The 13,288-nt window shown below is 33.3% G+C and overlaps 1 protein-coding gene across 6 annotated transcripts in view; it reads left to right on the top strand.

Moving 5' to 3' along the window:
- Wdr7 (WD repeat domain 7) overlaps window positions 1–13,288 on the top strand; it is a 329,483-nt gene that overhangs the window by 101,347 nt on the left and 214,848 nt on the right. For all 6 annotated transcript variants that reach the window (XM_074069754.1, XM_074069755.1, XM_074069752.1 and 3 more), the window contains exons 15-16: window positions 8,180–8,949; window positions 10,243–10,331. In XM_074069754.1, the coding sequence (XP_073925855.1) occupies window positions 8,180–8,949; window positions 10,243–10,331 (859 nt within the window). The remainder of the gene's footprint in view (window positions 1–8,179; window positions 8,950–10,242; window positions 10,332–13,288) is intronic.

The following is a 13,288-nucleotide window of genomic DNA, read 5'->3' as shown; positions in this document are numbered from 1 at the left end:
AAATCGAATTACCTCAGACAATTGGATGGAGAAAGGAAGAGGTAGGAAAAGGAAAGAGAAAGGCAAAATGAGGGAATTTTTCAGTATAAATGAGGATTACAGGTTTGTACAGTGTAAAAACTTTGGTTCGTCATTCTCCTTCATACCAATGTCAATAAATGTAGCACTTGTTGTTTACCATGTCTGAAAAATGCCCTCTCTACTTCCCCTGTCTACTTCGCATCTCAAGAGCCTGAGTTATGGGACCACTGGACCTGCAAAGGCTTCCTGAACTTTTTAGCTAAGAGCCAAGTCTGCAGACTCAGTAGGTCTTTGTTTCGAATCCTCTGGCACTTGGTTTCTATCCTAGTACTTATTCTATTTACCAGCATGTGTAAATAAGTAGAATATTTGTTTCTGTGTCTACTTCTCTGTTTCGGGGATTCTTACTGTCAGCACTTTGACAATTTGGAATTGATAAGTGTGTGAACTGTCCTGTGCACTGTGGACTTCTTGGTTGCATCCCTGGATTCTATACAGTAGATGCTGTTAGCACCCCTTCCTAGTTTTAACTAACAAAAATGCTTCCAGACATTGCCAAATGTTCCTTGGGGATTGGGGTAGGGGATCACTAATGGCTCTGTGTCATAGTAAGAGCCCTTCAAGGGACCATCTTTCTTGTGTTTTCAGTGCCCAGCACCCAGTGTCCACTGAAGTACTGTAAATAACCCGGTATTTGGGCATACAATCTTGACACTGCAGTGAATACCTCTTTGAGATGACCGACTAATATATAGTCCCATCCAAGCACTGTAACCTGGTATTTGAGTGTGGAGTAGATTTACCCTTCCCCATCTCCCTCGTCTCTTGATTCTTTGCATAGCTAATGTTCAGAACCTCTCAATAGCTGGAATTATTCAAAACGTGGGAAACATCAGGCAGATATAGGAGGAACCTTACTTTCTCCTCTGTTGTCACCATTGGCTTTCTGTGTGACCCTGAGTGAATGACTTACCTTTTAGCTTAAATTTGTGTTTAGCTTTAAAATTGTGCTAATTGGATTGGAATGAAGTCAAATGGGACATTTTTGACATTTATCACAATAGTTGTTCACCACACACTAGTTTAATACTTTTGATTGATTGACTAATATATTCGTTCAGTACATACTAAGACCTTACTATAAGCTTGACTTCAAGCTATAATCATTTGGACAGTGAATTAATCACACACCACCTAGTAGGCCCTGGCATGAGCCATTCTTGCTTTTGTGTGGAGGACATGTGTGCAGTTCATTGTGGTGAGTCTTAGACTACTTAAGGTCTCAACCAAATGGGAGCGAGCCCCAGGTTGATGAATGGACCTCAAGAGTGCTGTAAAGGCTTTTCTGAAGAGAGACAGACTTGATATCAGGAAGAAAAATGGGGAAGAACATCCCAAGCAAAGGTCACAGTACATGCAGATATGGGTGGGGATGGTGAATGGGCATAGTGAGAATAGTGAGATATGGGCCAGTCAAGTGGTGATGAGAGAAAATTGTTAGAAACAAGTTAGAATCTACTAGAGTATTTCTGAAATTAGGGTTTACTCACCAGGATAGATTAAACAGGGTTTTGTTTTTCTTTTCTTCTTTTCATACTATCATGGTTAGTTTTATACTTTTTCTTATAGAGTCAGCCTATCAGAATCTCACCTTGTTACCGTTCATTTACAAATGTGTTAAGGATTTAAATATACTCAGGAGACTATATTGTAAGAGGAGATCTTTGGAATTTTACAATTTCTTTCCTACAGTTGATTTAGCCTATTTTCACATTTGTCTTTAACTCATTGTTTGAAAAATAACCTTGATTTTTATTATTTCTTTCCTGTCAGTGAAAGAGATACTGCTTGTTTTAATCTATTAGTTGTTTATAACATCTCTCTGAGGTAGGTAGTCCTTATTTGGAAGATAAAAGATCTAATATTAGAGAAGTTAACTGGTGTTCATATCAAGTCTGTGTGGTAGAGAGGGTTCCTGATAACTTGGCCCCTAGGGAAGAGTTGGCAGTCAATCTCCTTCTGCTACTGTTGTGAAGACTTTATTTATTTATTTTTCTCTTTTTGTTTTCCTTTTGCTGTGACTTTAAAAAGACTAATTTTCTAATCTAGTATGTGATACTGTTTGGATATTACTATTCAAGCATTATTGTGCAGTGAGATATGGCCAGTAGAAATATCTTTAAAAGATATTTTCTTTTTAAAAGGCATGATCTAAATATTAATACTTAGAATTTACTTTTATTCAGTAATTTACATTTTTTTGTCATTAAAGAATAAATTTTAGTGCCATATCAAACCTTTAAATCCTTCAATATGTGTTAAATATCTCTTTTTAATTTACCATTATTTATATAGTTGCAAAGGTAAACACATGAAAGGAAGCAAAATAACATGAACTGTATGACTATACTGACATTCATACTAGTCATGTAGTCTTAGCTTTTCCAAAAGCAAGTATTGTCTAATTGAGATATAAGTGTATTCTCTGAAAAAAGAACTCTGTTTTATCCTATCACTAGAATTAAGTAACAGCAATACAACAGCAGAGGGCACCAAATATCCATTTGGGTTTTGCACATTTCTTGGTTATTCACTAGTTTTTGTGCCTCCCTCCCTAATCTCTCCCCTCTTTCTCTTCATTCATCCTTAGATTTCTTTTTTACCCTAATACTTAAAATAGTGAGTATTGAAATCATATTGTGAATACTTTCTCTTAGCTGATTTTAGAATATTTAAAAAGTGCATTAAGACGTGAACTTGTTTTTATTCAGTGTATCTTTTACATTTAACATTGTGCATTAGATTTCAGAAATACTCCTAAAATCTTTTCTGCAGTAAAATATATACAAAAGCAAGAGGAAAATTAGTTTTTTATTTTTCCTGCCAAAATACTATTAAGTAATATATCAGTTTTTACATCATACTTAAAAAATTTAAAAATCATTTAGGATATGTATTATAAATATACCTAATAATTGCTAATTTCTAAAACAGTGCATTAAGATTTATCAAATATGATTTTTCTTGCATTTTATTTAGAACTCAGTATTGACATTTGTAGAGGCATGCATGTGTCTGTGTCTCTGTGTTATGTATATACCATTTTCTAGCCCATTCTTAGTATCCTTAATCTCGATTTCAAAGCAGATTGATTTTAAAAAAAAAAAACCATAAACAACTCTCCTTTACAATTTAGCATCAAAAATCATCTAATACAATGCTTTTTCATATAAATAACTCCATTTTTGATACAAATCTGAACCATATGATATTGCTATAAATTGGACTCACCACTCATTCAGAAATAATAAATTATTTTATAAGAATATTTTAAAGAGGTTTTGAAAACTGATTTTTAAAAATGATTCAGACATAAGAAAGCTTTTAAATTAGGACCACTAGAATGAATTGTGGAGCAGCTAAGTTATTGCCAGTGTTTTTTTTATATGTCTTTCAGTCATTGGATAAAATATTAATTCTTTTTAAAGAGTTTTAAAACATTATAATATTGGTTTTAGGGGACAGAGCTACCAAGTGTTTCAGCAGACCTGATTTATCCTAGAATATGTTCAAGTATACAATAAGGGTAAATGTTAAGATACATCAACAGTTTTTCTCCGCAGATTCTAAATTATTGCTTTTTTGTTGCTGGGGGCTACTGCATCTGGCCTGTGTTGTGTTTCTGTGTGTGCTTACATGTGCATACACACTGAGAATACCTGTTCTTGAAAAAAGATTAACCTTATGATAAGAGTTCTGTTATTTTTTGGGGGGTTTTGCTTGAGACACAGTTTTGCCTGCTACTCTTTAATGTTTGTCACAGATTCACTTTCAGTAATGAATAACCAATCCAATAATTTTTCCCTATAACTGCATTTCTGTTATATTTTAAGACATCTGAAATGGCTAAATCTGTATTTTATCATAAACAGAAAATACAAAGTTATAATAGATTTGGTATTTAAAACCAAAATGACAAATATATGTTTTACTAGTGTTTTATCTAAGTGTGTATATATGTATATATTTTGTAGTTATCCTTGAGTTTTCCTAGCAAATTAGAGAACATTTTATTTGTATATATTTTATGATTTAACTTTCCTTGTTGACCTTTGTCAACAATAGTTTTTAAGCTATTTTTTTGGGGGACAGAGACTGTTTTCTCTCTAGCATATTGTAAATAATAGGCTCTGCACAAATATTTATTCAATTAAATTTAATCTTCTTCCATTATAAATTAAAGGTGAATTTGTAAACACACCTAATAGCTGTTCTTAATAAAGATGGAAAAGCAGTCTTTATTTACTAGAAGTAAAGATTAGAATTTTTTACATCAGATAGCCTGTATCTGAAATTGTTAAAAATATATGATAATTTGAATGAATTAGTTTGGTCTAAACATGTATGCCTATGGCAAAGCCAAGAGATCCTTGGAATTTGATAATTTTGTCCATTTCTCTGTAGCTAATCGTAGTATATACCATGTTAGAATTTCAGTCATGATAGTGATTAACTCTGCCATCTCCACATATTAGCCAAGCTATTCTTGCAGCTTTGCTGTATATCTATATTTTGTTCTAACGAGACTTAATTAAATTAGTAAAATTGGTTATCAGGCATTACAGATTATGCAAACCTTATCAATGTTAGAAATGATAGCTCATCTACAGAACCTGGTGATGAGTTATTTTCTCTCCTTTTTTTTCCCTTTCTCTTCCTTTGATTTTTTTCTGTTTTTTTTTGGTATAGTCATTTCTTTTTTTAAATTTTTTTTCTGTGGTTGGGTATAATTTTTGTCACAAGACACGATCAGTGGCCCTAAGAGGTTGTGACATTCAGGTGTCATGGTACCAGAAACTAGATAACCTTTTTGCTATCCAAACACATGGCTGTCTGCTGGCACATCTCCAGAAAGAGAGAGAAACACAGGCTGTCCTGGAAGTGCTAAAAGGGGCACATGTGTGGCTTCCATCAGATGAGAAGGCTTAAAAGTTGGCCTCGTGTCTTCACTCTTGCTTTCTTTTCTCTTTAAGCCATTCTTCCTGCTCCCATAATTTCTTTGCCAAACACATTTTTTTTTATATTCTTTGGTTGATATGGTCTGTATCTTTTCCCTAAAACATTTTTGCAGATCTTTACTGGAAAGACAGTATCTGCTAAAGCCCTATGGAGGACTCTTTGTTTTATGTAATGTTGTTACATATTCCTTCATACCGTATTAGGCCTGTCTGCTTGATATTGATATAAGATGATATTTTTTTGCTATGACATAGCCAACCCTAATACCTAGCGTAGTGCCTGGGCTGTCGCAAGATCTTAGTATATAGCAGCTATCATTATTAGTAACTTTTATATCAATATTATATTCAATATGTTTGTATAATTTTATGTATAATTCACTCAAATTAGTGTTGGTGGGTAAAAAACATTAAATTGTGTCTGACATTTCCAGTTCAGTGTCCCAAAATGCAAATATAAAGCACAATGCTGTGAGACATAAAAGTAATGTATGTTTTCTACATTTTTACCTATCTGGTACATTCTTAGTGCTATTAAACTTTTATCTTCGCTCATCTGGATGGCTTCTGGTTGCCTACCATTTCATGATTCTCATCTTGCTCCTTTTTTGTTGACATTGATGGTAATAAACATTTATATAATTAAATTTGATCATGTTACTCCCCTCATTTGGCAGTAGTTCTCAGACTTTACTACATAAAGTCATCTGGAATACTCTCTAGACAGATTCTGGCACATTCCCAGATGTACTTAATCAGGTCAGGTGTCAGACTCCAGAACCTCTATTTCACAAACAACCCTGATGATTCTTAGAAAAGTATTGCTCTAGTGGCTCCCTGGCTTGCAACTTCAAAAGCCTTAGTGTTTGTTCCTAAGTGCTCCTGCTCCTCCTGCTAGTGAACTGTTCCGTGCATTTTTCATCTTGATCACCTGTGGTGTCATGAGAATCTGTCATGTGATTTCCTACCCCTGTCTGTGTCACATCCTGCCTTCTTGCTGCAAGAGTGCTCTTTCATAGCTCAAGTTAATGCTTCTGTGAGGAGCTCCCTGGTTACCATAGGCACAGTTGGCACTTGCTCCATTATATTCTTTCTTATCTCTGGCAATCCCCTTTATTTTTAGCATCATTCATACTACATTATTATTTCATGTCATTATCTGCTAGTTCTGAGTTCCATAACTAGAAAAGTTTTTTCTTGTTCATCTTAGTATTCTCAGTGCCTTGCAAGAAAAAAGAATACAATATACAATAAGCATGTAGGTGCATGTGAAATGAATGAATTAAATACAGAAATGAGATTCATAAAATCTTGAGTTTTTACTTAATATATGTAATTTTATATTTTTGTTCATATATATATGTATTATGCCCCTTAGGTTGTTTGACTGTAGAATAGAAATATTTATATTTTTTCATTTTTATATATTCATTGTATGGGGGAGATTGATCATGACAATTCTGAATAGTCTTACATTATACATTGGTAGGTCATATCATTTCTTGCCCCCCTCAACCCTCTCCCACCTCCCTTAAAACAGTTGCAAGCAGTTTCATAGTTCTATTTCATATACGTAGAAATATTTATATTTTCCCTTCCTTTAAACATCATTCAACTAACAGAAGTTTATACAAAGGAGGCAATTGTAAGATCTGGTTGAGGAATTTTGTAAGTAATTTTTGGGAGAAGAACACTGGAGAGAGATAGTTCTTGAAGAATGGGTAGAAGTATGTGTATCTTGAATGACAACAGGGAGATTGGGGAAGGAGTATGATCCTGGCCTAAGCACTTGCAAAGATGCAAATGTTTGAAACTATTTGGATTTGGAAAGGGCAAGTGATTTGATTTGACAAAAGAAGTTACAGGGCTAATGGTTAGAAATGAAGTTGGAGGATAAGGTGGTAATATATTTTGAATGGTTTTTTGTGCTTTGCCAAGAAGTCTGGATTTTGTCCTTGAGTTATAAAATGCTATGGATGCCACTGAAACTAGGAAAAAAGTCAGATGAGAGAAAAATAGAGGCACAAGAGAGACCAGTTAAGGAGATTCATTTATAATTTTATTATGGAAGAATCAATCAACAATTTAAATGATTTTATAAGATTTTTATGAAATATGTGGCTCTGGAGGTCACAGGAATGAAGTGAGATGAGGGCCAGTGAAATTGGCCTTGCTGATCAATGATGAGGATCTGAATTTCTGTGAATTCACTGGAGTAGAAAAGACTGATTCCTGGTGATTCAGGAGGTGCAGTAGGTTTAGTAGGAGTGTGACAGTGAACACATTTAAATAATAGGTGCTGTGGGACATCCAAATGCAAGCAGTTGGAAATGTGGACTGGAATTCCTTCAGTTGATGTCTGGCTGGAATGAGGTAGCCATCTTCACATAGGTGATAGTTCTAATGTGAGAGAAAGAATGAGTTATCTGAGTGGCTGAGCGATGGTGGTGGTGGTGGTATGTGTGTTAGAAGACTCACCAAAAGTACATTCAAGTCTCTTAGCAAAACCATGGGATACTGCGAAGACAATAGACTGACGAGTTGCCGTTGGATGAGTTTACTATCACTTTCAGTAACTTTGGCTGAGAAGGACAGTGAAGAGGGAGAGAAATAGAAGAGGCAGTAGTCAGGATGACACATTTTTAGTATGTAAGGAAAAAAAGATTTGAATGTGTTCATTATGGAGGGAAAGGAATCTGTGAACAGGGAGAGATTAAAGGTAAAATAGAAAAGGAAGGAAGGATTTGATTAACTTAAAAGGATCAGCAGCTGTGATATAATAACAGATATAATAACAGATTATTCTTTCAGATCGAATAGTAGTTCATCTTAAGAGAGATTTTGCATATGAGTTATTGAAGCAACTTTTAACCTGTTGCATGAATAAAGAGACTTCTGCTTCAGTAATAAATGTTTCATGTTTTTAATTATTTGACAGATTTATGACTTTTGTCATGAAGTTCTTTTAATTGTATCAGTTCATGTCTTTTACAGGCTGCTGATAGGCTAAGTTAAAGTGTTGTATTTAATGTTATAGAACCCTAAAAATCCCAAGTATTTTAATTTTGTTATCTGTTTATTAATGAATGTTGAATTAAGCACTCTTAATTATAACCATCTTTTAAAAATATTTGTTGCAGGGCAATTTACCTAAATATTCTCATAACTCCCTGATGGTTCAAGCAATAAAGACAAACCTAACAGACCCAGACATACATGTGCTTTTCTTTGATGTGGAAGCGTTGATTATTCAACTCCTGACTGAAGAAGCCTCTAGGCCGAATACTGCACTTATTTCCCCAGAGAATTTGCAAAAAGCATCTGGCAATGCAGACAAAGGGGGCTCTTTTCTAACTGGAAAACGAGCAGCAGTTCTCTTCCAACAAGTGAAAGAAACTATCAAAGAGAACATAAAGGAACACCTCCTTGATGAGGAAGATGAGGACGAGGAAACAATGAGGCAGAGAAGGGAGGAAAGCGATCCTGAATATCGGACCAGCAAATCCAAGCCATTGACCTTACTAGAATATAATTTAACCATGGACACTGCAAAGTTGTTCATGTCCTGCCTTCATGCTTGGGGTTTGAATGAAGTTCTGGATGAAGTTTGTCTTGATCGCCTTGGAATGCTGAAGCCACACTGCTCAGTGTCATTTGGCCTTTTATCCCGAGGAGGTCATATGTCACTGATGCTTCCTGGTTATAATCAGGCATCCTGTAAACTACCTCATGGGAAACCGGAAGTAGGAAGGAGGCTGCCAGCACCTGAGGGAGCAGGAAAGGGAACTTATGGAGTGTCTCGTGCAGTCACCACCCAACATCTCCTGTCTATCATATCTCTGGCAAATACTTTAATGAGTATGACCAATGCAACTTTCATTGGTGATCATATGAAGAAGGGACCAACCAGGTGTGACCATGAGAGCTTAATTTTTCCTCTTAAGTTTAAAAAAAGAAGTGGCTCTATTTTTGCCATTATTTATTACTATTAAAGTTGTTTTGGCTCTATATACTGTCACCATTTGAGTATTAGCTCAGTGTTTCCCCTTTTAAATTTTAAAATGTTTACAAAAATGCCTGTTTTAAAACATAAATTATAAACTTTTATGTACACATATATATACACACACACGTATTTAGTAGCTGCTCAAAAAAGATTTTAGATTGTAGCAGTTGGTCATATAGACTTGCTCTTTAGTAAATATAGTCTTAAAATTGAAGCTACTAGAAGTTCTCACTGACATTCAATTCAAAATGCATGGTAGGTTAAAATACTTCTCATTGTAACCCATATGCAATGAATGATGTATGTTCAGTGGTTGGCTTCAGAATTATGTTAGAAGTATAATCAGAATTTTTCAATGAGAAAGAGAAAACAACTTTTTAAAATGTACAACACTATTTTGATGTTTTTAGAATACTTCTCCCAAATGCTGTTTTCTGTTTTCCCAAATTAGGAAGACAAAACTTTTTATTATACTCTATTGAGAGTTGACCATATGAAGAATTTTTCAGTTTAATTTTTTTAACCTAACATATTTATGTAACATCTACATTGTGTCAAGCTCTGTTTTAATTACTTTACAAAAATTATCTCATTAGTTCCCTTAACCCTGTAAGGTAGATACTTTTAATATTCCTTAATCACTGATGAGAAAAGAGACATGAAGAGGTGAAGGAATTTGCTGAAGGTCAGGTAGCTAGTACGTGGTAGAGCCAGAATTCACGTGGAGACAGTCTACCTTCAGGGTCTGAGATTTCTTAGAGCCTTATTGTCTTTTTTATATTTTAGGGCTGAATACTTTTAAAATAAATTATTACATGAATTTATTTGGATCACTGATGTTAGGGTATGCTGAAATTTCAGCATGTCACTATTGAAGAATGGGTAGACTAAGAATGATATTTATCTGTCAATTGTAGTTCATTGGAGTGTTTTTAAGTAGTTCTGAAACTAACAGTGTATAAATTACAGATGTAAATTTTTTGCAAGTTACTAATCATGCAATGATTTTATCAAAATTTAAAATGGAAATGATGAGGAGGTACAAAATCAACAAATTATCATCTTTTTGGAACAGTAAATTGAAAGAATTCTGTGTGTTTGTGATTCAGTTGAATCTAGAAAATGACACTTTAAATAGTTCTGGAAATGTGAAAATGTGAAAGTATATAAACATGTATTTTCTTCTTGTTTTTAAAGGCCACCTAGACCAAGCACCCCAGATCTTTCTAAGGCAAGGGGTTCCCCTCCAACTTCCAGTAATATTGTGCAAGGACAGATTAAACAAGGTAAAATTAAATCTTACTAAGTAATTGACATGACATTTCAGCTCTAGAAACTGAGGAGACATAGCTAATGTATAATCATAATATTTTGTTTGTCTCAGATTGTTAAAAGAGAGAAAAGTTGTTATATTCCAGATGTAAATATGGATAATTAAGATGTCAGCTAAAAATAAATCAGATTTATTTAGAAATTGATAAATGAGCATATTTCATATAATTTTATTATACAGTCATTGGCCTAATTTTTATGCATTAGGGGTACTTTAACTTGACAACACTAGTGTTTAGTTGTGTATGTCTTGAGCTTTAAAGTTATAGCTGCTTTTAAACTGCATTTAGTAATGTTTAAATTCATTGGTCCATACTATAGCTAATACTGCCATTTACCAGTAGTTTTATACATTGTGATTCACTAGTCGAAATACTTATTAAGCTATTCTATTTATTTAAATCATTGTGTACCACAGGCTTCATTTTTAGTTTTGTGTTTTGTAAGAGGATAGGAGGAAAGAAAGGTTGAGTTTCTTTTTTTTTTTTGTTAATTGTTCCTATAGATTTCTGAATATTACTAAAGATCTCAGATATTCCTGTGCATATCTGTTATACTCCTTAATAGTGACAAACAATCTAACCAAGAAAGCTGTGGTGTCACTCCTGCTGAGAGAACTTTGTTTTAGGTCAAGAGTTAATGCTGACTCTCATAGAATGTGATAAACAGAAGTGAAGAAGTAGCAAGAAATATGTTGATGAACATTCTGTTTATAAATGGTGACATCTGAGAGTTGCCATTTTTCCTTCTGTTTTTGTTTTTAGTAGTTCTGCAAGGTTTGTTAGATAAACAGTAGGCCCCAACTTCATATGTACAGTTTTCTCATTTCCTACGACAGATACTCTCATCTCTTTTAGTGATTATTTGGTACTTTAACATTCTTCAATGCTGTACTTGATTTTCAGACAATAGTAAGAGCCGTCTGTTGGTTCTCTTTATAGGTGATAACCCCCAGACTCTGTAAACCGCTTTTGTCCTTCACATATAATCCTTCATTTCTAATGGTCACCTTTCACATTTCCCTGTCATCTAATTAAAGTTATATGCAGTCATTTTGTGATAGTTTATATTAAACTATATAAAATTACACAATAGTTTTAGATAGATAACTTAAAATGCATGTGTAATAATATACATTCAGAAAGGGCACAAAGCATACATGTATTGCCCAGTGATTTTTATGAGCTGAACTCTCTTGTAACTACATCCTAGACAAGGAATAGAATGTTCCCAGAACTTCAGAAGCACTGTATATGTTCCTTCCAGTCATACCCCTTCCCCTCTCAAAGGCACTACAGGTTGAGCATCCCTAATACAGAAGTATGAAATCGGAAATGCATTTGACTATAGTTTGTTCATTTTCATTGTTGTATATTATTCTGTTGAATGAATAAAACACAATTTATTCAGCCATTTTTAAAACTAAAGAATGGTATTGTCTTTATATTTTTCTAACATGCCTTTGATCAGGTTGAGGAAGTTCCCTTATATTCCTAGTTTGTTGAGGTTTTTCCCTTATTCTGAATGGATATTAGCTTTAGTCAGATGTTGTGTCTTAAAATGTTAAATGATTAAATCATTTTTCTCCACTATTATCTTAAGCAAAGGATACTGACTTTTTTGTTTTAAAGCAACTCTGATATGGAACACATTGTCATAACGAATTACCTGTTTTATATATGGTTAAATTCAGTTTGCTAAAATTTCCTTAAGAGTTTCTGTGTATGTGCTTGTGAGGGTCTTTGTGTGCAATTTTCACTTTTGAGAATGTCTTTGTGCAATTTTGGCAACAGTGTATGATGCTGTCCTCACAGAATGGGTTTGGAAGGGATCCATTTTCTTTCCTTTTAATTTTTCTGTAAGTGTTTGTGTAGATATTATTTTTCCTTATTTACTTTGTCTAATACATTAATGAAAGTTTGTAGGCCTGTAGTTTTCTTTATGAGAAGGTTTTTAAGTACAGATTTTAAATTGTTACATATATATAAACAATATATATGTAACAATATATATATATTTATATATATATGAAACACATCTATCTATCTATCTATCATTCTACACAAAATTTTCCTTGAGCGAACTTTCTGTCAAAATTAAGCAAAAAGTTTTAGGACATGAAATTATCTGTGTTCTTTCACTTCTATTATTCATAATTTATATATTTTTCTTTTTTTCCACATTAGTATGTCTAGTAGATTTACAGATTTATAGACCTTTTTTGAAAGAACCAGCTTGGTTTTATTGATTTTTTTTTTTCCTTTTTTACTGCTTTGTGCTTTGATTGTTATTCATTATTTCTGCTTTTTAATTTGCTTTTATCTTTTGTTTCATAAGGTGGAAGCTGAGGTCATTGAATTGAAACCTTTCTTATTTTCTAATATGGGCATGTAGTACTATGAATTTCCCCCTGAATATTGCTTTAGTGACATCCCACACATTTTCATATGTTGTATTTTTATTATTTCTTTAGTCTTTCATTTACCCATAGGTAATATTGTAATGAATTAAATTTCCAAACACGAGGAGGTTTTTCAAGGGTCTATCTGGTTTCAGAGTTTTAGTCAGATAACATAATTTGCATGGTTTGAATCCTTTAGAATTTTTCAGTTGATTTTATTTATTTAAAAATAAAAATTGTGTGCATTTATGGGATATAATATGTTTTGATACAAGAATACAATGTAATTAACATATCTATTACTATGTATATATATACACACACTGTGGTAAGCAGTTTTCAAATGTATGATATATTTTTATTAAGCATAATCATATGTTGTACATGTACAGTATGAATCCTTTTTAATTTAATTTATTCAGACTTAGTTTATGGCCCAGAATATGGTTTGTTTTGATAAATATGCTGGGTGCACTTCAGAAGAACTCTGTATTCTATTGTTTTTGGATA

This window comes from Castor canadensis, chromosome 4 (assembly GCF_047511655.1).
Source record: "Castor canadensis chromosome 4, mCasCan1.hap1v2, whole genome shotgun sequence".
Lineage (NCBI taxonomy): Eukaryota > Metazoa > Chordata > Mammalia > Rodentia > Castoridae > Castor > Castor canadensis.
The sequence above is the reverse complement of the archived record's forward strand: the minus strand, read 5'-3'. Positions and strand labels throughout refer to the sequence as shown.